The sequence below is a fragment of the Chelon labrosus genome, assembly GCF_963514085.1.
Source record: "Chelon labrosus genome assembly, chromosome: 11".
NCBI lineage: Eukaryota > Metazoa > Chordata > Actinopteri > Mugiliformes > Mugilidae > Chelon > Chelon labrosus.
The window spans coordinates 6,224,656-6,250,574 of record NC_140344.1 but is presented as its reverse complement, the minus strand read 5'-3'; the positions used below and the strand labels follow the sequence as shown (position 1 = coordinate 6,250,574).

The 25,919-nt window shown below is 40.2% G+C and overlaps 1 protein-coding gene across 4 annotated transcripts; it reads left to right on the top strand.

The window, feature by feature from the left end:
- Positions 1-489: 489 nt before the first annotated feature.
- On the top strand, positions 490-24,976 carry LOC311495577 (uncharacterized protein). Of its 4 annotated transcripts, XM_084555075.1 has the most exons (6): positions 7,658-9,053; positions 11,880-12,089; positions 14,354-15,490; positions 15,753-15,921; positions 17,227-17,360; positions 21,712-21,841. In XM_084555075.1, exons 2-5 carry the CDS (start codon positions 11,882-11,884, stop codon positions 17,354-17,356), a joined length of 1,644 nt encoding a protein of 547 aa, XP_084411201.1. In that variant the 5' UTR covers positions 7,658-9,053; positions 11,880-11,881; the 3' UTR covers positions 17,357-17,360; positions 21,712-21,841. The 4 variants fall into 4 exon arrangements, with proteins under 4 accessions (XP_084411198.1, XP_084411201.1, XP_084411200.1 ...); XM_084555074.1 differs by lacking the exon at positions 21,712-21,841 and having other exon boundaries at positions 17,227-17,793; XM_084555073.1 differs by lacking the exons at positions 17,227-17,360; positions 21,712-21,841 and having other exon boundaries at positions 8,262-8,275; positions 8,944-9,053; positions 15,753-17,177.
- The last annotated feature ends 943 nt before the right edge of the window (positions 24,977-25,919 follow it).

Sequence of the window (25,919 nt, the reverse complement as noted above, 5' to 3'; positions counted from 1 at the left end):
GCAGGGCTCAAGTCGTGTGAAGCTAGAAGAAAGCCCTTTATCAATGAGAAGCAAAGAAGAGGAGTAAGATCATCTTCTCTGATGATCCCAATTGCACAGCAATGTGAAAGACTGATGAAGAGCATGCCAAGATGTATGAAAGCTGTGATAGAAAATCAAGGTTATCCCACCAAATATTGATTAATGAACTTGTTTTCTGCATTATTTGAGGTCTGAAAACACCACATCTTTTGTGCTATTTAGACCATTTGTCATTTAGAAATTGGGAGAAATATCAGTAGTTTATAGAATAAAAAAAATCCAGAGGCTGTGTGATGGCTGCATCCACAGCCACACAAGAATGAAAAGTCGGTAACCCCCTGGCACTGACACCTTTAGTTAGTAGTACATTTGTGTTAGTTTGCTTTAGCTGGTTTATTTTACACATAGTTTACAGATAGAAGACATGACACGGGTGTGTTTTACATATCACACTTATATTATGTTGCAGAGTAGTCAGTTGTAATTTTGTTAATTTCTATCTCTTGAGTTACCAGTGCTGGTGGGGTCCGCTCATGGTGCTGCTTCAGGAGGCCGGGAGCAAAGGCTGAGCCAAAGTGTTGGGCCTGCAAAATGGACTCCTGGGCCGATTGGGCTGCACCAACTCCTCAGCACCTCCGGGCAGGAGGATTTAGCTTAGTTTGGCTATTTGTTTCTTAGTATATATATAGAATTTTGGTATTTCTTTATTAATGGCTTTGTTTAGAGAATTCTCTGTTTTTTTCGTTAGATGTTAATTGTTAATGTAGTATGTCTTAGTGATGTTAGTGTAGTGTTTCTCAGTTCCCCCTAGTGTGTCAACGTGGTCTGATCAGCCACTATATATGTGCCCCATTATGTTTATTTTGTCAGGTCTGTTTGTTGAGTTTGTTGCAGTCTGTTGTTTTAGGTTTTTTTCCCCTTAGTTACACACTGAGTTCTATTAATTTGACCTCTTTTATGGGCACAAGAGTTTAAATAATTTCTTGTAAATTACTTTTTTGCATTTTTGTTAAATAAAACCTTCTTTTTCCTTAAACCACCTGAGTATTCTCCTGCTTTGGCCAGCTCGGTCTCTCACAGGCTGTATATTATTTGGTACTTCTGTTGGATTACATTTTTTGCTCTGACTTATTGGATGGTTATTTAAATTACCCTGCCTCACCATTGCAGCACATTTTGTTATCCAGAAAGTTTCGTTAAAGTTCTTCTGTTTCTCGTCCACTGGGCTTAATCAGGCACTTCGTAAAACGACTCTTAACTGGAAGATGGACTATGAGGACAGGAAGGAACTAAAATGAACTTGAAATAAAGTTAAATTTCACTTTGACAGACCTTACTAAAGCTGTGGTGTATACTGTACATTCACGCTGCAGTCCGGTAGGTGGCGGTAATGCGCTTGCAAGCTGGTTTGTCAACAGCTGCAGCCGCTGATCCTTCCTTTCTTTTAGGAAGACGAGGAAGAAGAAGTAGAGCCTCAATACTTAATATTTCTGCAGCCTTGAACGCCGTCGAAGACACCCTTGTTGCCTCATTGCAGACAGAAATGTCAGTTGCTGAAGTAACCATGTCTCCAGGTCAGAGTTTAAGGGAGTTTATCAATGAGAGACTAACTGCTGCTGCTGAAGAAATATTCGGAGCCTTTGAAGAGACTATCGTCCAGTATGAGGAAGAGATTGATCGTCAACGCAAATTGCTGGACACCATCTTGAAACCTGAAACAAACTCGAGCAGAATAGGTACGTAAAACTGCAGTTGCATTTAGAAACTGACAAAGACCGTTTTGGCCGTTTTGGGATCTGCAGCTATTAATTTATTTAGACAAATGACGAAATCATGTCCTTTTAAGGCAGTAATCATTAAACATTAATCACACAGCAGCCTTTCTATTGGACACAGAAAAGTCTGACTTAACTAGGAACCAGGTTAAAGTAAGCTAAAGCCTTAATGCACGGGCTGATGCTTGTAAATGGGAGGTGTGTTGGGGGCCACTCCTGAGCTGGAGAAAGCACACATGCAGTAGTACATTTCTCTGGTTAGTCAAATATACGACGTGTGATCCTGACACATTTGACATGTGCACAGTAGATAAGACTGAACTCTCTGAAGTATTAAACTGATCTGTCTAATGTGTAGAAATACAGTGTTGTTGAAGTCCTTACTGAGTCTGTGGCCATTACAGAATAATGCCTAATGAATATATTCGTGCTATTACTGCTATGCAATATATTAGCTGTAAGTATTTAGTAATAAATATGACCAAAAAATTCATCTTCTCAAACTGTCTGTTCTTGTGTTGAATCTACTGGAGCGGCCAGTCATGGACAATTTAGAAGTTGCCTGTGGATGATTTTTCTTTTAGATAACATAAGATAATCCTTTATTTATACCATAGGAAGACAGTTTGCAGTTTTGCAGCAGCATACACTTCCAAGGACAGTGCACACAGGCTATAAAAAAGCAAACAGTAAATAAGTGCAGAAAATAGTAAATGAAATACAATAAGAATTGTGCGTATTATATTGCATACTATACATACGTACATATTGAGAGAGTAAAGATAAGATAAAGTTATTGCACAGGTTTTCAACATGTTATTGTTTGTGTTGTGATTAGGGATATAAAGAAATTATATCCCCATTTAAACGATCGGATCGGTATCAGACTTCAGCCAAATCCGATCTTTTTTATAGTTATTTATTTTAGGTTTGCCATGAACCAAAACCACATCCCTGTAGCATGGCTAGCGCATAGACTGTATGAAGGCAACGACTACTTTTTCTGTTTTATAGGGGTTGGAGAGCATCTATTATAAGACAATATTATAAGTAGGGCTGCAACGACTCGTCGATGTTATTGATTCGCATTGAATACGTCAGCTTGTCGCAGTATTTTCTATAAAAGCCCTTATCCAAATGTCAGTAGTGAGTAAATTCATAAAACAGAGAGACAGGTGCTCGAAAGACGTTTCTTGTTGTTAATACTTTTACCCAGTAGAGGGCAGTAACATCACCAGTAGCTGAAACCTGCCAAAATCTCCAAAGAATTAGACGAAGCAGTTGCTTTCTAATTAAAATTTAAACGACTCCCAATGGTAGCTGCGCCGCTAATTATCTGGACCATTACTTCGAAATTAGTCCGATGGTTGGTTGGTGGCCAGAGCCTAGGATTCGGTCCCCACCAGTTGTTGTTTTTGAGAAAAGAGCTCAACAGACTCAACAGCAAATATGCCATCACTATGTCTATATAATAATAACATTCATTAGGAAAAAATCAGTTATGTTTTGCTACTACAATGAATTACCAAGTAAATAGTCGATACATTAATTTAAAAAATAATCGATACTCGACGCAGAGTGCAAGAGCTGTGATTGGTCCGCTTGGTAGTAGCGTGTTTCTGCTTTAGTATTTCCGGCTGCTTCTCCATCTCCGCAATTTTCAAATTGATTGTTTTGGATCAATAAAGAATTGGTAAGGTTAACTGAGGAGGTTTTGGGATAAAGACATCTGTATGACTCGTGTTTGGCAAACTTTCTGCGAAATTTCAGTCGCCTTTGTGGAAAGTGAATCAGGAAGTAGATACAAAAATTAACCTGGTAAAAAAGACACAGCGCCGACTAGCGTTTGGGTGGCATTGTTACAGAGCGAGACCGACTGATGATATAAATGGCTTGCACCGGCGTTGGCTACGTGCGTACACTGTAAAACAAACGAACAAAAAAGACAAATGTAAAAAAAACAGTCAATGACTGGCAGCTATGGCTGCCAAACAAAAAACGTAATATTAAAGTAAAATGCCCTAGATGTCCAGAAACATTACTTTTACAGAAATTTTCATTAAATGCTCTGCAGAAAAATACCGTTATTTTACAGATTTTTCCTAAATTATTACAATCAAACACTTTTAATAAAGTGACAATGCTAAGAGTGATAGATGCTACAAAAAATATAAGCAAGTTTCTCAGCATTAGCAGTTATCAGTGTAAAAAATATTCAGAAATAAACAGGCAGTTACACATTCATAAGGCCAAATATAACATCACTGTAACATCTCTCCAAGACAAGCATAAGCCTTATCATAGACTGTATGTCTGTATAATTTAGGGAGGAGTTGATGTGAAAATCTTCAAAGCAGTTTGATATCAAAGTCTAGTGTAGGGCTGAAACGATTCGTCGAGTTACTCGATTAACTCGATTACAAAAATTGCTCGAGGCAAAAACTCTGCCTCGAAGCCTCGTTAAATTCCTATGACGCGCACTATACGCACAGGGATCTGATTGTTCCACACGGACCGTTGTTTTTGAAACACCTATGCGAAGCACACCAGCGCGTGATACATTTTGAATTTAGTTGGCGCGATGGCGGAGAGTAAAGATGCCCATAAACGGCAAAAAAATGTCTAAAGTTACATTACATTACATCATTACATTCTAAAAAAGGAAGAGAACAAAGTGCAGTGTATATACTGCAAAGTAGACCTGGCGTACCACAGCAGTACAAGCTCAATGATCCAGCATCTAAACAGAAAACATCCACATGCTGTTTCACCAAGCGTCGCTGAAACAAACGTAACCTAAACCTATACATTGATGTTCGCTGATTTTAATCGCATACTGTATTTGTAGCGATGTCATGATGCGGTTTGACTACCGTATTTTCCGGACTATAAGGCGCACCTGAATATAAGCCGCACCAGCTAAATTTTGGGGAATGTGGTGGAATGTGATCATGTTTGTAACCATGTTGTTAAAAAAAAATTTTGAATAAAGTATCTTTAAAAAGTTCTAAAAGCCGCACCCGACTATAAACCGCTGGTGTTTTAATGTTTAATTACCGTAAGAGTTTCTTCTACCACGGAGGGGATTGTCGGGACAGAAATGACTGTTTGGAAACGCAAAGCGTCCCATTTATTTACATTTGACAAACATAAATCTTTCGATCAATCAAACAAAAAATCAATCGATCAAACTTTCACATCTTTGACATTACAAACAGCATTCGTGCAGTGCACAAAAAATACAACGGTGCGCTCCTAGCGCACTTCCTGCAGTCATAGTACCGTAGTAGTGCAGTAACAAAAAACAAAGCTTACAACGCTTGACGAGGCAATAACGTTAAATGGCTAAATTTAATTCGTTTTTAAAAGTGCTTGCCTGTAACACGGCAGCAAAAGTGCAGTAACCTGGCTGCTCAACAAAATAACCAGCATCTTTTTCGAAAACAGCCAACACAGCAGTAAAGGTGCAGTAACACGGCCGTTTACTGTATCAAAATAACCAGCCTACTATACCAGAAAAGTACAGTTGTTAATCCTCGTGTCATCGTCTATGACATGATAGTGCACCCCTGGTGACCGTTAGCTGTAAAAATCCATCCGCCGTTGTATAAACCGCAGGGTTCAAAGCAAGTGACAAAAGTAGCGGCTTATAGTCATATGTTTAGCTTTGATGTTTTTAAGTAGTAAACTTATTCACGTTCAATTGCAAGGCAGTATAGCCAGAGACTATAACTATAGAATCTTTGGTATAGCCTAAAAAAGAACCCCTTCACACACACAGGCATGCACCCTCATCTCTCTCACTCTTCCTCACGCACAGCACGCGTTCACAAACAAACACAAAGGTTGCTAGGTTACCATAGCAAATAGGCTCACCCCAGAAATTATGTTGTTAGTAGCCTAATGGTAAATGCTGCAGGTGTAGAAATCTACATGGGTAATTTGCAGAAGGTGCAATCCTTTTTTGTAATGTTGTATTAAGAAGACAAAACTAAGACCAAATGGCCTTTACTATTTAAGTTTGTATTAATAGTTTTACATGTTATACATGTTTTACAGTAAGTTCGCTTAACTGTATTGTTATTTAATTGTTAGCACTGGCACTTTTAATGGGTAAATTGCAATAAATGGGCTTAGTTTTGGAGCCAAATGTTGGAGTTGGAGTTCTCTGTTTTTTTGAGAAATAAAAGGCAAATGCTTGATCATTTTACAGCCACATAATTTTCGTTATGCATTATTTGTTTTGGTTGTTTAAAAACGTAAAAAAAAATTATCCGATTAATCGATTAATCGATCGATAAAGTGCTAGATTAATCGATTACAAAAAGAATCGATAGCTGCAGCCCTAGTCTAGTGTGTCATATTTAGTGGTATTTAGTCGATATAGGGGACCTGACAGAAATGGAATATGATATTCATACGCTGTTTTTCTTAGCATATAACTGGATGAAAATAAGAATCGGGGCGGCTGTGGCTCAGGGGGTAGAGTGGTCGTTCAATCAGATGGTTCAATCCCTGACTCCTCCTGTCCACATGTTGAAGTGTCCTTTGCTCCATTCTAACTTGGATGTATTGCTAGGTATTCATTAAGTGGATAAAATATCCATTAATCATGCAGTTGCATTTTGGCTGATAAAACAAGGTGTGAAATAGGTCCATCTAAGGTTTATAAGGGTGGGAAAGGCAGGGAATATACACACAAAAGTACAGTAAAATGTACATTTCATTAATTTACATTTACTTTAATGTACATTTACAGTCAGCATATAGAGAAAAACTCACCCACGAATTAATGTTAACCTCCTGCTACTAAAGTAATGTAAGACAGACACTGGTTCAAGGCAGACACTTGAGGACTTCACCATGGTCTTTGGGAAACAGTGATCAACATTCTGCAGTATTTTCTGACAGATACGATGTAACGTAACGTGTGCTCTGCTGCTCACATCATGTTCACGTATTAGACATTTACACCTTGTTTTCCTGGCTGAGTTGTGCCACTGCTTTACTTCTTTTACCGTGTAAACCCACACACACACAGTGTTGGGGAAGTTCACTTTCTACATGAACTAGTTCAAAGTGCAGTTCACAAATTTGAAAATCTGGCACTCTTTTAAACAAAGTTAAACTGTAAGATAGCGCCGTTCACAAATGCCAGAATGAACACGTTCACAATAACGTTCATCAGGCAGAAATACAGTACGTTCAGTTTACCCAAAATATGAATGAGTTCATGAACGATCGTTCACTGAACACATTCAGGAACAACACTGCACACACACACAGCCTTTTCAAAAAACTAAAACGGTGGTGACAAGTTTGCATCCCTGAGAGAGACACACACACACACACACACACACACACACACACACACACACACACACACACACACACACACACACACACACACAGAGAGAGAGAGAACAAACTGTAAGGTTGCTTACTCGCTGCCTGTAAAAACAACAAACAAAACCTCTCATTTAAACCACATTCTATATTAAAATCATGAATCAGACCAACAAGCTAATGTTGTCACCTGTCACTTTTTAATTTAATGTTACTTAAGATTAGCTAATCTGTTTGAAAACACCATCACATAAGTTAGGGACTGAACACAAACATTGTGTTAGGTTATGAATTTACAGAAAATAACAGGAAATGTTTTCTTACCTGATATAACAGAACAGTTATAACCGTGAAGTTCACTTAATGTTAGCTGACCAAATAGATCCGTCTGACCCTTCAACTGCGTCCATACTCCCATTTTTTTTGTTCTCCATTGAAATCCCACAACTTGGATTCGCTCAAAAAAGAAACGAACGAAAAAAGAAAAAACGTATTTTCAAAAAAGGCCCGCACAGTAGTCATTGGCCAGCTTTCTTGATGACAGCCACATCAAACAATCACGTTCAAAGCAACATGGCCAGAAGAAAAGAAATGTTTATTTATTTTTATTTGTAGCCTGATATATTCAGTTACATAAGCATCTATTTCTCTCTCTGTCACACACAATATACTGCACATACTGGTGAGTTGACTTCACTTGAATTAAGCAAAATATCAAAAGCATCAATATTTTTACTTGCATTCCAGAACCTGGTCATCATTTAGGTTTTCATGGTTCTGTCATTTTCAATTTGCTGAATAGCGGATAAAGGCCTATATTCCAATTTGATGTAACACAATAGATGGACATTATTTTAATCTACCTTGGAATTTACAAATGCTAACCCACTCATAATCTTTGTTATTTAAGCATCATTCTGCTTTACTTCTTTTACCGTGTAAACGCACGCACACACAGTGTTGGAGAAGTTCACTTTCTACATGAACTAGTTCAAAGTTCAGTTCACAAATTTGAAAATCTGGCACTCTCTTAAACAAAGTTAAACTGTGAGCCCACCTGTTACGCTGCCTACAGCCACCGAAAGACGCGCCACATATCTGTCTCCACAGCAAGCTTGACCTACACAAAGAAGGTAAGAAACAAAGTGTTTAGTTTATATGATAGTACTGTGTCAACTCGACGCCGTCGTGAACTTTTCTAACTACTATATTAGAATATAAATGTTTTTTGAAGGTGGCTTATATAGCTAGCTTACTAGCAATTTAAACTAGCTTAGCCATCAGTGCATGCATCAAGTGTTAAAAGCAGTAGAAAGTAAACATCTGAGTTTATGGTTTAGCAATGTTTTTTTGTGATAGTTTACAGAAATAAGGCATTTGTAGTGATGTGGACAGGTAAAATCTGAAAAAATTGAACTCAAGATCGCTGCTTCGTGCGCACCCTATTTCTTCCCTGATAATTCTACATTGTGAACAACAAATACATGTTAAATTAGTCTAACAACAATCAACCAAACAAATGTCGCTGTCCATAAATTTCAAAAAGGACACAAACTTATAATTAAGTAGATAAACGGTGTCTTAAAGCTTTTTTTTACCTGTTGAAATAACTGAAATTCAGTGCTGACTACAATTATATAGATCCTCACATGTTATTGGTTGGCAATCGGATCGTTCAATCCTAGGGACTCACTACAATGAAACCCTATCAACATCACTGCATTTCTTGTTGCTCCAAGTTACTTGCTGCATTGCACTTGAACTTGAATTGACTTGCTGTTTTTTTCCCCACTGGCTACAGGTGAAGCTTTTACAGCTACAGTGGGCCACTCTTCAGAGCACGTCTTGCCTACAGGAACAAGAAAGTTGATCAACTACAGCCTATCGTGTGTCACATCTCACAAACACAAGGTCAGCTTGAGGTTGTCTGTGTGCACAGTGGGTCTGTAGAAGCTTTACTTAGAGAGTTCAGAATTCTGACTGCAGTTATTATCTGGTTATGTTATTACTTACATAGTTCTTGGGTTTGCTCTAGTCCGTTTGCGCTGTATGGAGTATTGCAGAGCTTTTCCAACAGTGGACTACAATGGCATATTCTATGCCAAAGTATATATGCCACTCATGTGGTGTCTCCCTGAAAAGTATCAAAAGCTATGTTGATCATCAGATACTGTATAGACATGAGGCAAATGGGTACTATTCATGTTGCTTTTCAGACTGCAAACATAAATTCAAAAGTACACTGCCTTAAAAGCTCATGTCTATCGTTCCCACAACAGCCCTTTTTCTCAGTTGGATGACACACAAAGGCCATTTATATGTGATGATGTTAATTGTAGGAAGCAGTGCATAGATCTGAGAGATCTTGTTTCGCACCTCAAGGAACATTTCAGTAAGCATGAGTTAATACATTGCCCATTCCACAATTGCAACAAGACATTTAAAGTAAAGTCCTCGTTTATATCACATGTTGCAAGAACACATAGACATGAAACTAATGTAAGTACTAGAGTCAGTAAAAATCAGTCTCAGGTCACAAAAGATATTGATATTAGTTCCTTGTACATGAGGAATCTGTGCCTGTTTTACATGCAACTCCAGGAAAAATAACTGGTTCCATCGTCAACTATTCAAATGATTGTTGAAGAAATTAATGGCCTGAATGACAGTTGTCATCAGTACACAAAAGACAAGATTAAAGAGACACTTACAGCTAATAGTAACATGTCAGATGCTGAGATTGATTCAGTTTTTCAGAGTCTCCAGGAAACTGATTTGTATGCTGCATGTAGCTTTCATCTCTCCACTGAACATACCAGGAGGCAGTATTTGAGAAGAACTTTGCCTATGTGGACCCAGAAAATGTTTACCTGGGCACCAATGAACATAGAAGAGACTGTTATGCACAATACATACAATTGCATGACACTTTCAGAGCTATTCTAAAAGATCCTGTTGTGTGGGAAGAGTGTGCTAAGTCTCAAAATCATCCCGTTTCTGACATCATCTTAAGTGATATTTGTGATGGCTGTGTCTTCAAATCCAAAGAGCTGGTTCTACAAGCAAGTGAAGTAGTCCTAAAACTGATTTTTCATCAGTTTTGGATGCGTTTGAATTTGTGAACCCACTTGGGTCAGCCAGGAAAAAACATAAATTTGTGGGAGTATACTTCACACTTTCTGACTTTGATCCATTTCGTCGTTCCAGTATTGACAATATGCAGTTAGTACTGTTGTGCAAGGAGACAGACTTTTAATCCTTTGGTCAGTGCACAGTGTTTTCAAGATTGTTGTCAGACTTCAGACAATTTGAAGAACATGGACTTGTGACACTCTCTGGTCGTGTGGTTCGAGCAACCATAATATCTATATTGCAGGTGACAATTTGGGGTCACACTGCATTGGTGGCTACACACAGAATTTCACCACCTCCGAGTACTTCTGCAGGTATTGTACAAAGAGACCAACTTGAGAGTGTGAGTCAGAGCTTTCCTGTGCAAACAGTAACTACTCTCCTGCAATAACTACAAAGTAGTGTAGTTATTGCAGGAGAGTGATGATCATGTCAAAGGCATATATTGTGACTCCATCTTTAACACTCAAATATTTCCATGTATGTCAGCCAGGCCTTCCTCCATGCATAGGGCATGACTTGTTTGAGGGAGTCGTAGCCTATGACTTAGCCATTTACCTGCGCTACTTCATAAAGGTCAAGCATTGGCTCACATACTCTCAGTTGAACAGGCGAATCACACAATTTGCCCACAAGGACTCAGATTCCAGCTCATCTCCCTGTCAGGTGAATGAAAAGGCCAAAACAGTAGGTGGCCAAGCAGCTTAGGTTTGGTGTCTCCTTAGACTCCTGCCTGTTATTACTGGTGACAAAGTTGATCCTCATGACCCAGTGTGGCAACTTGTGATCACTTTGAAAGAACTTGTGGAACTAGTGTGAGCACCCAAGATCACCACTGCCCAAGTAGCTTACCTCAACATTGTTGTGGTTGAATATCTGGAAACAATGATGAAACTGATCATCTAAAACCCAAGCACCACTATCTTCTCCATTATGCATCATTCATCCTAAAAATGGGCCCCCTAATACGGCTATGGACAATGAGATTTTAGAGTAAACACTCGTACTTCAAGAGGTGTGTGAGGAGGATTCAAAACTTTAAGAATATATGCCAGTCACTTGCAAATCGGCACCAATTCCTCCAAACAACCCTCACCTCAAACTCCTTTTCTGCACCAGTGTTGAAATCAAAAAATTCAACTCCATATCATGCCCACCTGTACAGTGACGCCGTTCGCAGTGCATTTGAAGCACACATGTTTTCAGAACGGATTTTTCTGTCTAGTGAGGTTGACTTTAAAGGCACCCTTTACAAAAAAGGATGTTTTCTCTGCCTAAAACGTGAGTCTGGTGAGTCGATCAAGTTTGGTCAGATTGAGTTCATTTTGATTAAAGATGACAAAAAGGTGTGCTTTCTGGTGACACCACACTCTTCATTGTATTTATTGGAGTACGGACTCTATGATGTCTAACATCAGCTGAAGATATGCACTGCATACATGCAGAACACTGCCTGGATTTCTATCCATAGCCTCTATACAGTCTGAATGGACATAAGTAATAAATCTTAAACACAGTGTTGTTGATCAGTAGGGGTGGACTATACTGAATGAAAACTCCTCTTCAGATATCCAGGAAGCTAATCTCTTTTATCCTCTCTTGTAGACATGGATGAATGGGTGAGTGACCTAACCTCATCCCTCAGTTCTGTCTTCAGCCAAGAGGATGCTATCCAGCGAGTAGTGGAGGTTATCGAAAATATTGGAGTCTGTTCAGCTGAGGACCTGAAGTATGTGGAGGCAGATGACCTTGCAGCCAGTAGAAATCCCTCCCTGAAGCCAATAGAAATCAGAAAGGTTATGGCCTGCATTAAACGTAAGTAAAACAATAGCTGCGAGCAGCTGATAAATATTCACATTGTCATATACAGTATATACACTATATTACCAAAAGTATTCGCTCACCCATTCAAATGATCAGAATCAGGTGTTCTAATCACTTGGCCTGGCCCCAGGTGTATAAATTCAAGCACTCAGGCATGCAGACTGTGAAACAAGACATTTGTGAAAGAATGGGCCGCTCTCAGGAGCTCAGTGAATTCCAGCGTGGAACTGTCATAGGATGCCACTTGTGCAACAAATCCAGTCGTGAAATTTCCTCGCTCCTAAATATTCCACAGTCAACTGTCAGCTCTATTATAACAAAATGGAAGCGTTTGGGAAAAACAGCAACTCAGCCACGAAGTGGTAGGCCACGTAAAGTGACGGAGAGGGGTCAGCGGATGCTGAAGCGCATAGTGCAAAGAGGTCGCCGACTTTCTGCACAGTCAATTGCTACAGAGCTACAAACTTCATGTGACCTTCAGATTAGCCCAAGTACAGTACGCAGAGAGCTTCATGGAATGGGTTTCCATGGCCGAGCAGCTGCAGCCAAGCCACACATCACCAAGTGCAATGCAAGGCGTCGGATGCAATGGTGTAAAGCACGCCGCCACTGGCCTCTAGAGCAGTGGAGACGCGTTCTCTGGAGTGATGAATCACGCTTTACCATCTGGCAATCTGATGGACGAGTCTGGGTTTGGAGGTTGCCAGGAGAACGGTACATTTCAGATTGCATTGTGCCAACTGTGAAATTTGGTGGAGGAGGAATTATGGTATGGGGTTGTTTTTCAGGAGCTGGGCTTGGCCCCTTAGTTCCAGTGAAAGGAACATTGAATGCTTCAGGATACCAAAACATTTTGGACAATTCCATGCTCCCAACCTTGTGGGAACAGTTTGGAGCGGGCCCCTTCCTCTTCCAACATGACTGTGCACCAGTGCACAAAGCAAGGTCCATAAAGACGTGGATGACAGAGTCTGGTGTGGATGAACTTGACTGGCCTGCACAGAGTCCTGACCTGAACCCGATAGAACACCTTTGGGATGAATTAGAGCGGAGACTGAGAGCCAGGCCTTCTCGACCAACATCAGTGTGTGACCTCACCAATGCGCTTTTGGAAGAATGGTCAAAAATTCCTATAAACACTCTCCTCAACCTTGTGGACAGTCTTCCCAGAATAGTTGAAGCTGTAATAGCTGCAAAAGGTGGACCGACATCATATTGAATTCTATGAGTTAGGAATGGGATGGCACTTCAGTTCATAGAATGAGTAAAGGCAGGTGAGCGAATACTTTTGGTAATATAGTGTAGTTCGAAGCAACATGTATGACATCTGTCAGATATTTTCCAAGGGTTTTGCTGGCTTTTTTTTTTTTTTTTTAGGCAAGGATGGCAAAGGCTGGCAAATGTGCACAGTGTGGTGTATACAGTTTGTGCATAGCACGCACCTTAGATTGTTGTGCACTTTAATAGGAGGAAAAAAGAATCACGATTTGGAAGACTAAAGTGCCCATTAAGGATTTAAATTTTATACCAAGATGAAAAAAGATGAAATTCAAAGTTGTTAAAAATCAGTGTTCTTTTTTAGGCCTGGGAAGATATTCTTATGGACGCTATGATGATACTTGGGTGCTGATTTGATTCATAAGAGATTGTTAATTGAAAGAATAGAAAAGTCTAAGTCGCCACTATATTTTGTGCCAAACAATCACTGGTGTCCTTTTTCCAGGAAAACACAATATGAAACTCAACTGGTAATTAAGATGAATAAGATAAATGGTCTGTTGCCTCTTTATTTTAAAACTGCATTAATTAATGTTAAAGAATGCAATATTGTCAGGCCTGTGTGAGAATAACAAAATAAGAGGTGGCAGAGTGCTCCACTTTTATTAATGTTAACATAGGTTTTATCGCCAGCAGTGCAGAGAAGCCTCCTGGCTGCACCGTTAGCTCCAGTAAAGCCATTGATAGGTGTAGGTGGTAACATCAAAAATGCTCTGAACTGTCTCTGCTAATAGTCTTTTGAGGTGACATTATAGAAAGTATTCATCTCTCAAAGGTAATTACTGAATCATTAAATGAAAACTTCCATCCAAACTCTGCCTTTTGTGAAGATGAATTTTCAAGGGTGTGTGCGTACTAGTGTCATGGTTGTGGTTTTTGTGTGTTCTGTTTCCTGTTTTATTTTGTATTAGTTGTCCCCTTGTCTTCTATTTCATATTTACTTCCTGTCTTTGTCCTTTTTTCCCACCTGTGTGCAGGGTTACCCTCAGTTAAGAGAGAGGTTTATTCCTCCTCACTACTTATCAGTGAAACTCAAGAGGCGAGCATTGGCGAAGAATCATTCGTCTCCGACACTGATCATATCGACGCCACGCCAAAGTCCACTGCCTCAAGGAGCCCAGTCTCAGTCATACCTATGAGAAGTCGAGCTTCACCTACTACCTCAGGGAGTGGCTCCTCACCGTTAGCCAGAGAAGATAGTAACTGGCATTACACCTTTGACATACCCTGGAATAAGATGCCTTCAAATACAAGAAGGGTGTTGGATAATGAGAAGAGACCGACTGAAGCGGAGAGAAGGGAGATTATTAGGATAGTGGCTGCTGAAATACTGACTGTATGCAGGAAACCAGGAAAGAGGCACATCACTGAAATAGCAAGAAAAATGGTAATATGCTACCCAAAATCCTTCCGAGATGAGATTGAGGGCCAGGTTGTGGGCACTGGGTATGACTCACTTGTGAAACAGTGCATGTCTCGGATTGATAACTGTAGACGACACCGAGCTCCTCATGCTCAGAAAAGGCTTTCTGAAAGTGACACTCCTGACAATGCAAAGAAAGCATGCAAAGATGCATATGGCTGCATTAACCCTGACCCAGAGCTTCCTGCTGGCGAAACAAAAGATAAGCAAAAGCGAAAACAAGAAGAGCTAATGAATATGTTCAATAACAAAGACAAAGATGCAAAGAAAATAGAAAGACTGATGGTTGAGACGTTTCCCTCACAGAGGAAAGACATACTGTCAGGACTGAAGGAGACAGAAGATATCCTTAAGGAATGGCCTTTCCTCTGCCAGGAAATTGGAATGAGGCTTCATTTCAGAGAACTAACAGGTGTCCGGATTGATGACAGCTTTGAAGAGTCCACAGCCACCAAATTCAGAAAAATACTGCAGTACTTTCAGTTTGTTCAAACGGAGCCGTCCAAAAGAGCAGGCACTATTCTGAACCAAGCCCTGGCAGGAGGTGATGAAACTTGTGCAGCTGTACTGATGCTTCTCGTCCATTTCAAAGAGCAGGAAGACAAGATGTTACTAAATGTCGATGACAACGCCATTGCGAGTGATGTGGACACCACCAAGCTACCATGGACACCCTGCATTGTGGTCTGTGGTAGGTGTGCTAAATAATTTAATAATAAAAAGACTTATTTTAACATTTTTATGTTTACACATATGGAGGGGTGTGCGGCACACTGCAAAACATGTATAGAGCTGGAGAAATTGTTTTGCGTTTTTTTTATTTGTTTTACTTGGCACAGTTTTTGTTTTGCAGTGTGCGGAACACGGCTCCTGGCTTACTTAACCAATGGGGATCCATATACATGTAGCAAACTAATTACTGGCTAAGGTAATCATACTCGCACTGTTTGCAGGTAATAGCCCACTCACTGCCAATACGTTCATGGTTGCTGTGGACCAGGTCATAGTCAACGAACAGCTTCCCTGCTTCACCAAAGCAGTCCAGATGATGTTCTGCTCATATTACCTGCACAACCTTGACTACCCAGTGGAACTTGCCGCTACTCTGGAGTTCTTGCAGAGGTACGCTTTCAGCATGCATGCACACACTGCTTTTTTGTTTATAAACACACAGCATTCAAACCTGGCAACTCCTCCCCAGCTCATAACCCATGTGGCATGCGTATCTCAAGGAAATTTGATCGAACAGTTCATGCTCGTCTGACTAGGCTGGACTAATCCTAGTCAGACGAGCATGAACTGATGAAGCCTCTTGGATGAGAGGTGAAGTGTCTTTAAAGACATATAACCAAGTCCAGTTGCGTTCGATTAAATGTCCTTGAGATAACTATGACCTGGATGAATGAGAATATTCACAGGCTCTGTGACATACGGTATGTATACATACTAGGGGTGTAACGGTACATGTATTCGTCCCGCGGTGTCACGGTACGGGCGTCACGGTTCGGTGCACGCAGTCAGACGGCGAATATGTCTGAGTGAGTAGCCTATTTAAAAAAAATAAAAATTTATTAGCCTACAGAAGAAGAAAAACAGACGAAGAAGAAAAGTAACGTTGTGGAGCATGGATGTACTAAGAGAGAAATGTGGAGTTGGAAGAGCCGCCGGCTTCATTTAAATCACCAGTGTAGGAACACTTTGGTTTCCCGTTGCAATATAACGACGATTGCACGCGAGTGGTATACCAGATAAAGACTGTGTGCCGATGATGTTTCGCGGAGGTGCGGTCACCACTGGAAACACATCAAACATGCTAACACACATAAGATGGCATCACCCCGATATGTCTGTCACTGGTGGGAGGAAAAGAAACGTGTGTGCAACAAGTTAGTTTAGTTAATTTCTTATAATGAAGTTGCCAAAGTTGCCAGTTGCTTCCTGACTACCTTGGTTTATCCCTACAGGAAATTGTGCTTTTTCCTTTCCTCTGAATGAACAACATGACGGAATGGCATGAGAACCCTCCTAATTTATTTGTTTTATGTTTTATTCTATTTTTTACTCTAACAGGAAGTGTTTTTTATTTTTTTCAGTCAATTGGTGTCTGTTAAAAATAAATGAAACAAGCTAGTCTATACATGTGAGATTTTGTTGCTTTTTTCCCGTTGTATCCGACCGTGACCCCCACACTGAGGTACGTAACGAACTGTGATTTGTGTGTGCCGTTACATCCCTAATACATAGTGCTCATGTTCCGGGTCTCAGTGCATCTCTACTTTCAACCCCCTCAAATGATTGGAAATGGCATAGTGTAGCTTTGAGACAACGTGTTAAATTAGTTTCTAAATATGCTGTTTCATTGCCTTCAAAGCCAAGATTAGTTTTCTCTGAATGTTTTTGTGTTTTAAAAAAATGTTTTTCCAACAGATGCATCTTCAAGATCAACCCAGATCAAGGGACCAAAGTGATGCGAAAAGAAAAGGGGCATCAGTATACTGTCAACCCAAGGGTGCTGAGCCTCATTTCCAAAATTGCCAATTTTGAATGGACAGAGTAGAAGGGTGAGATGTTGATCAATGTCATTGAAAAGTGTTTACTCATTTGAGATCACGTTTTGTAACCACAGCCTTTTTCTGTATATTTCTTGATTTTCTTTTTTTGTTAGTTTTTTTTTTACTTGCAAGTGATTGAGTTCTGTGAAATTTCTCATTCTGCGGCTGGCTAGTTTGGGGGTTCATGATGCCCTTATCATTTTGAAAGTGAAAATGTTGTTTGAATAAAACGTTTAACAGCAAGAAGCTAGTCGTTGTTACTTCCTGCAATCCCTTTTCCTGACTTTACTCATTGTATTTTTGTCAGATTCATTGGCCTTATATCCAGAATTACAGTTTGAATGTTAAAGCACTAACTGTATAAGTCTACACCAGTACTTTTATACATACCATACAGTATAAGTACTAGTGAACAAGACTGTGAATAAGATTTACCTTAACATTACAGAGAAAAAAACATTGTTAGTATGAACATAAACCTTTATATAATGAGTTACATATGTTTTATTTACAGAGTTTGAATGTAAAACTACTCAGATGTAAAACTTATCTTTACCTTATAATTGCAGAGAAAAACATTAGATTGTTAGTATGGACATAAAACTATAAAAAGCTACATATTTAATTACAGAGTTTGAATGTAAAAGTACACATAAATCTAAAACTAATGAGATTTACCTTAATTACAGAGAAAAACATTAGTATGGACTTAAACCTTTATATAACAAGCTACATAATTGACCATTGGCTAAGCCCCGCCCTAGAATGCAGATTGACCAATCACAGCTCCCACAGGGGTCCGACACTTTTTCACAGCGCTCCATTGACTTTAACGCAGGCGCCTCGTATTTTCGGTCTCGGCAGGCTATACTGTCGGTATATATCCCGGGTATGGATAAGCCCAATGATGTGCACGCAAAACCCTGTGGAGCTAACCAAAACATCACCGTTACAGCTTAAGTTGCATAGTTGTTGATACGCTAGCACACGCTGAAGAAATACAACGTTATACGTGCGTAACGTTAGTCCGTTTGCTTCGTAATAACGATTATAGAAGTGAATAGAGACGTACCCAGCTTTGCATGAACAGTGTTGCTCCTTGATATTGTCAGTCCCAGCCTCCGTCTCGATTAATAGGATATGCGGTGGTTCATTTTTTGACTGTGACCGGTATGCTTTTGCCTCTGTTTGGATGCCTTGTTGTTCGTTGCGTTTCACTTGTATGTCCTGAATATAGCCTTCGAACGCATATTGCAGCCCCTTTTGCCTACTTCCATCGGACACTTTATTTGCTGCTTTATAAAAGTTTGACAAAAGTTCAGCAGGAAGAGCTGTCACAGCATAAGCCATGTTGATACCAGAGCCTTACAGATAACCAGAAAACCACAGCCCAGAAGAGAATGTCGGACGTAGCAACAGTAACTAAGGGGGGCGGGGCTTAGCCAAAGGTCAATTGATTGCAGGTTGAATGTATAATTACATGAAAATATAAAAATATCTTATATAATATATATATAAAATTACCTTAAAATTACAAAGAAAAGTGTTAAGATTGTTAGAATGTACATAAATTTTGATATACCAGGCTACATATTTAATTACAGATAATTAGTGTCATTTTACATGAATTTGTATGTAATTTAAGAAAACAGAAGAGATAATGTAAAATTAATATAGTGTTTTTCTGTAAAAAAATAAAAATAAATTAAAACTACTGTAAAAAAAATAGTCATATACTGTAAAATTAGGATTTATTATTATTATTTTTTTTACAGTGTAGGTTACGGTGTCTGTGTCCCGCAGAGGTATAAACTCCACTTAATGTTGGGTCTGAGGGCGTGGATAGTGGGAGCTTTAAGGTTGAATTATGCTTCCGCGTAGTGATCACGCAATGGTCACGCAATGGCCACGCAATGGCCACGCAGTTGCTTGGACGCAGTGTGAAGCCGAAATTATGCTTCCGCGTTGACACAGCGCGTCCGTGCGTACGGACCCATTACGGACCTATTGCGTCCTTGCGGACCCCCGTGCGTCCTACGCAAGGGCCAGACGCGCACCTCCCAAAAATCCTCGACGCGCGTCGAGGCGACGCAACAGCAACGCAGCAGCAACGCAGCAGCAACGCAGCGGCATTGGCTGTGATTGGTCCGCTAACTACATCCGCTGGAGACCGCTTTTCCGGTTTCCACTCATCATTTCCATCGTGCCCTAATTTGCAATAGAAGTATTTCTTCCTCTGCTTGAATAATTTGGAGCTCCAACGCCAGTCTCTCTGTCTCGGTGTCCATCGTTCACTGTGACCACGGCAAAAGCCGGAAGGTAAATAACGAGGCGAGATAGTCACAAGAGTGTCGGTCGGTCGGTCGGTCACAAAAAACCATAGCGCCCTCTACCGGTGTGGCATGCATTTCGACACGTAAACCCCACGCAGAACCATTACGGTCTCACACTGCGTCCAAGCAAATGCGTGGCCATTGCGTGACCATTGCGTGACCATTGCGTGATCACTACGCGGAAGCATAATTCAACCTTGAGACCGTGATGGTTCTGCGTGGGGTTTACGTGTCGAAATGCATGCCACACCGGTAGAGGGCGCTATGGTTTTTACCTTGCGGCTTTTGCCGTAGTCACAGTGAACGATGGACACCGAGACAGAGAGACTGGCGTTGGAGCTCCAAATTATTCAAGCAGAGGAAGAAATACTTCTATTGCAAATTAGGGCACGACAAAGGAGACAATTATGTTTATGAGTGGAAACCGGAAAAGCGGTCTCCAGCGGATGTAGTTAGCGGACCAATCACAGCCAATGCCGCTGCGTTGCTGCTGCGTTGCTGTTGCGTCGCCTTGACGCGCGTCGAGGATTTTTGGGAGGTGCGCGTCTGGCCCTTGCGTAGGACGCACGGGGGTCCGCAAGGACGCAATAGGTCCGTAATAGGTCCGTACGCACGGACGCGCTGTGTCAACGCGGAAGCATAATTTCGGCTTTAGAGGTGCAGAGTAGTTCTGTGCTGTGTGTTGTCGGCGGAGGGGTCCCTCTCAGACTGTTGGTTGTTTCCCTTACAGCCAGAGATGGTTATAAGGCCCTTCCATACTTCTATACCGACATTGTTCTGCTGGAACTGGTTCTCTAGCTTCCTCTTGTAGACATGCTGATCCTCCTCCTCAGCTCCTTCTGCACAGTTTTCAGGTATTCCTTAATCCTGACTTTAAGGCCCTCTTTTTGTCCTTAAGGAGAGCCCTAATGTCTGGACTAATCCATTGTTTGTTGTTGGTGAAACACTGTACCATCCTGGTGGGTACAGCATTCTCTACACAGAAGTTAACATAGTCAGTTACACAGTGTGTGAAGCGTTTAGTGGAATGATTTTATTTATTTTTTTTTTTTTTATTTAGAATTCGTAATGATTATTATGTAGAAGCTCTTTTATATGCCTTTCCAGATCCCTAGACATTGAGGCATTGATGACACAGAATAATAACCCTCTGGCAGAGAACACTGGCACCTAATCAGGAACCCTATTTTATCGACTAGACGATATAATAGATGAAAGCATGTCCCTACTTTATCCATGTGTCTGATATTTTTTTAAATTAAATTATGAAATTATATGTTTTTTGTGTGTCCCCAACACTTTATTTTTTTCCACGACTGTATGAAGAAAAAAATTCACAAACATGGGCATTCAATTGTGAAATCTTTTGATTCTTCTCGCAATTTTTTTCTCTTTAAAAATATTGTTTAAATTGTCGTCATTGCATCATACCTTTTCAAGTCATGTGACTGTACCGGCCTTATTATCCTATTGTCCAGTGAGTTTATACCTGCACAGTAGAACAGAGTACTGTGTGTCCTAGTAATAGAATTGTAGCCTTTTGTTTTTGCCTGAATCTTCCTACAAGTATGATTTTGAACTATGCAAGTTTTCTTTTTAGCATTTTGCTTGCAGTAAGCCTTCACCTATATTTACCATGTTGGTATCCTGTGTTATGCATGACGCCAAAGTAAATTTAGTGTGTAATGTTCCTACTTTTTGAATCCACTGCAGTACTTCTCAGCTTCCCATCCTCTTACCGTTCTTTCAACAATTTCAATCATGGAATTACTGTTGGTAATTTGACATGCAAAAATTGTAATTTTACTGTGTTGATCCCACATGGGGAAAATCTTTCTCTGCATTTACCCATCCATCCATTAACACAGTAGTGTGTGTACCGAGCAGTTTTGGGCTGGTTCTCTAACCTCTACTTCGAGCCCCCCCATCAAACTGAGCTTATCTGTCGTAACCCCGGGATGAACCAGGGACTTTTAGATTTAACAGTGCTAACTACAATTCTCATGTGTATTTTTACTTAATCACAGACTCCCCACAACAACTTGTCTGTAAGGAGGAGGAGGTTCTCACTGACCAGCAGCTCTGTACCCAGGAGATGAACTCCAGTGTGGACCAGGAGGAAGCAGAGCCTCCACAGATTAAAGAGGAACAGGAGGAGCTCTGCACCAGTCAAGAGGGAGAGCAGCTTGTACTGAAGGAGGAGCCTGATAACATTATGATGACTCTTGCCTGCGAGGAAAGTAACCACAGTGAACCAGAACAACACAGTGTCCAACTCCTCTATTGCAATTCTTCTGAGAACCAAGATGAGGAAGGAAGTAAGCATGTAGACTCAGAAACTACAAATAGGGAGTTGGAGCCAAAGGAGAGACATCATGAAACAATTCATAAAAACAATTTAGACAACTTTACCATGTCAGAGAGTCACTGTAGTACTGACAATGCTTGTAACATTTGTGGGAAAAGTTTCCGTCGAAGTGGTGATTTGACTCTCCACATGAGAACTCACACAGGTGAGAAGCTGTATCCTTGCCAAACATGTGGGAAAAGTTTCACTCACAGAGGTCATATGGCTCTCCACATGAGAACTCACACAGCTGAGAAGCCGTATCCTTGCCAAATATGTGGGAAAAGTTTCAATCATAGAGGTCATGCGACTCGCCACATGAGAACCCACACAGATGAGAAGCCATATCCTTGCCAAACTTGTGGGAAAAGTTTTAGGGATTGTAATTATTTGTCTGTTCACATGAGAACTCACACAGGTGAGAAGCCGTATTCTTGTCAAACATGTGGCAAATGTTTCAGCGATAGAAGTCATATGACTCGCCACATGAGATCTCACACGAGTGAGAAGCTCTATTCTTGTCAAACATGTGGGAAAGATTTTAGTCATGGTAGTCATTTGACTCGCCACATGAGAACTCACACAGGTGAGAAGCCGTATTCTTGCAAAATGTGCATGAAACGTTTCTGTAATAGTGGTCAGTTGACTGTCCACATGAGAACTCACACAGGCGAGAAGCCGTATTCTTGCAAAATATGTGGGAAAAGTTTCAATCAAAGTGGCATTTTAACTCTCCACATGAGAAGTCACACAGGTGAGAGACCGTATTCTTGCAAAATATGTGGGAAAGGTTTCAGTCATAGTGGTGGTTTGAAAATCCACAAGAGAACTCACACAGGTGAGAGGCCGTATTCTTGCAAAACATGTGGGAAAACCTTCAGTCGAAGTGGTGCCCTGACTGTTCATATGAGAACTCACACAGGTGAGAAGCTCTATTTTTGCAAAACATGTGGGAAAAGTTTCAATGTTGGTAGTAATTTTCTGCGCCACTTGAGAAGACATTGTCCTGAAACATCTGTGGAGAAATATTGTGAAGAATTCATATACAATAAGTAACATGTAGAGTGTATTTAAAGCGCTTTTAGGCTGTGCTTCTGCAGTAATGGTGTGAATTTACTGCCTCTCATACGGCTCAATATCTAATACAATCTGATTTGGATATACGTCAGACTCGACAATGAATTTGAACCTTTTGGTCATGAATCTTGAAGTCAAGTGTGCTGCATTTTTATATTTAATAATATTGGATTTTGGAAAATGTCTTGTATGAAGACTTTTGTAGACATGTACACTTGTTAGGCATAAACCCTCGCTCTCCACACTTATTTATACACTTGTCTATATTTTTTTAATACTATATTTTCAGCATTTGGATGTACTGACAATCGTCAGTATTTATCTTAAAAACTTGAGGATTCTTTGTCGACATCTGAAGTGTTCTGATTCATGCATCAACGGTGTCGTCTCTCTAATTATGAGTTTTCTCAAAATTATGTCATAGGAATCTTGTAATTAAGGTATCTTTTCTTGTAGTCATGAGATAGTCCCTCATAATTCTGTGTGAATGTCTCCAAACTTTCTATTGTGAAACCAATTACTGTCATAAAATCTACATTGTAAACAAAAACAAAAGCAAAAAAGGAGAAGCATCTCATCAGATTGTATAATCATCTCTATCACTGTTGGGGAAAAAGCAACAAAAAGACTCCTGATAACTGTTAGCCTCTCAGTACAAATTACACTGTCTGGCAAAGTTAAGGTAACTCATGAAATAAGCAGCATGAACACACTTGTTTTACTCTCATGTCAAATTGTTTCGAGCATGTTTTTTCTTACTCTCTCTGTCTTGGAGGCGACACTAACAAATTGTAAAAGTGTACAATGTGTTGTTAAAGGCTTTGTATAAATAAACTTGTTTAAGAAGTTTGATAATAAGAATATTTCCTTCAATTTTTCATGCCTCTCTGGACATCTGTCCCCAGAAAGCTTCACTCACATTCACATCTCAAATCTGGAGTTTCTGGGTGTGAATGGGTTGTTAAAGTATCACTCATGGACAAAAAACAGGACACCATCTAGGTTAATCTGAACAAATTCCTCTAATTGCACATGACATATCGTGGTCATGATAGTTTCAAGGGGACACCACCCACAGATGTTGGTATTAAGGCCCCAACTCTCAAGTCATTAAAAAGTGCAGAAGCCATTTGGATGAGTGGTGAAAGGTCAAGAAAACTCGAACATAAGGGTATTTGCAAAAAAATATATAAAAAAGTAGTGCATGTGTCATGTGTGCCAAGCCGTACTTCCTGTTTATCCTTTTATCTCTGAAACCGCTGTCTTCTCAGATATGAGATGCTAACACCATCAATGACTACCATGCTATGGACAGGGATTTTTCACCGCTGATTGGGAATACAATAGTTGTAGCTCAGCAGAAACACTTCCAAACTGATGGGGAGTCAAGCTATAGAATGTTAATTACACAGGGTTTGGTCCCAAAGCCCAGCGTTGCTGATATCCTTAGAGATTCAGTGTTGCAGGAAACACCGGGACCAATACTGGATAGTGGCTACAAGTGTGTGCCAAGCTGACAGTCTGCTGTTCATCCGAGACAACAAGAGAAGAGACTGTGCACTGTGGGGGATATGGTTCTCCCATGGAACCCAGTAATGGCAGCCTTATCCATTTTTTATCCTACCAGCTATGTGGCCCTAATGAGCAGAGGTGTATAGTAACGAAGTAGATGTACTTCGTTACACTACTTAAGTAGTTTTTTTGAGGATCTGTACTTTGAGGTTTTTTTTAATCAGGACTTTTACTTTTACTCTACTACATTTAAAAGCTAAAAAATATACTTTTACTCTGTTACTGTGACGTTTGCCACCTCGTTACTCGTTACAAATTAAAATAGAATTAAAATATATAATTAATCATCCAAGGATTATTGGAATGGGCGTGTCCGAGAGGACGAGAGGAACAACGTGCGGTACTCTCACGAGGTTTAGAGGTAAGGGCGGGATGCGCGGGGCGGCGGACATCAACATGGCTACGTCCGCAGTTAGCGCTGATGAGGAAGACACGGAAGACATTACCTGACAGCATCTCCTTCGGTAGAAGACGACAGTCACCCATGACTAGGAGATAGGGGGCACTTTTTTGTGTTCTTAGGCAGACAGATGCTTTACTTTGTTCTCAGGCAGACACGAGACACTTGATTCACTCACTCTACAAGTGTTTTTTTGTTTTTTGTTATACCACATCTATTTCATCCACCTGAAAGTGAAATAAAGAGAAAAAGGGGAGAACCGTTTTTGGTTGTTTTGCTTCTTTTTATGCATACTATAAAAATACTTTGTACTTTACTTGTACTTGTACTTGTGATACTTGAGTATATTTTTTCACAAGGTACTTTTGATACTTAAGTACCTTTAATGTGAGCTACTTTAAGACTTTTACTCAAGTGATTTGCTTATGGGTGACTTTAACTTTTACCAAAGTCATTTTCTCAAGTACTTTATACACCTCTGCTAATGAGAACCACGAACTGATTGTAAAACATATTTTCTGCATGATACAAGGATACATACAGAGATCTGACGATGTGGTTGTAGTAATGAATTTCATCCTGCAGGGGGAGAGACAGCAAGCTCAAATCGTTTGTATTCTTGTTTTCTAAGAACAAATAAAACCTCATTTTAATAATTCCCGGTGGCAGCGAGTCATATCTGTTGCGTGTCTCTCAGTGTTTATAATCTACTCTCTCCTTCAGATCCAGCATCAAGTCAAGCCCTCTCTCGGCGAGACCTCTCCCCAAATACAATGATCAAGCCAGCCTGTGTGCAAATCTCTTACCAGACAGGAACATTTTTCTAGGTAAAATAAGTT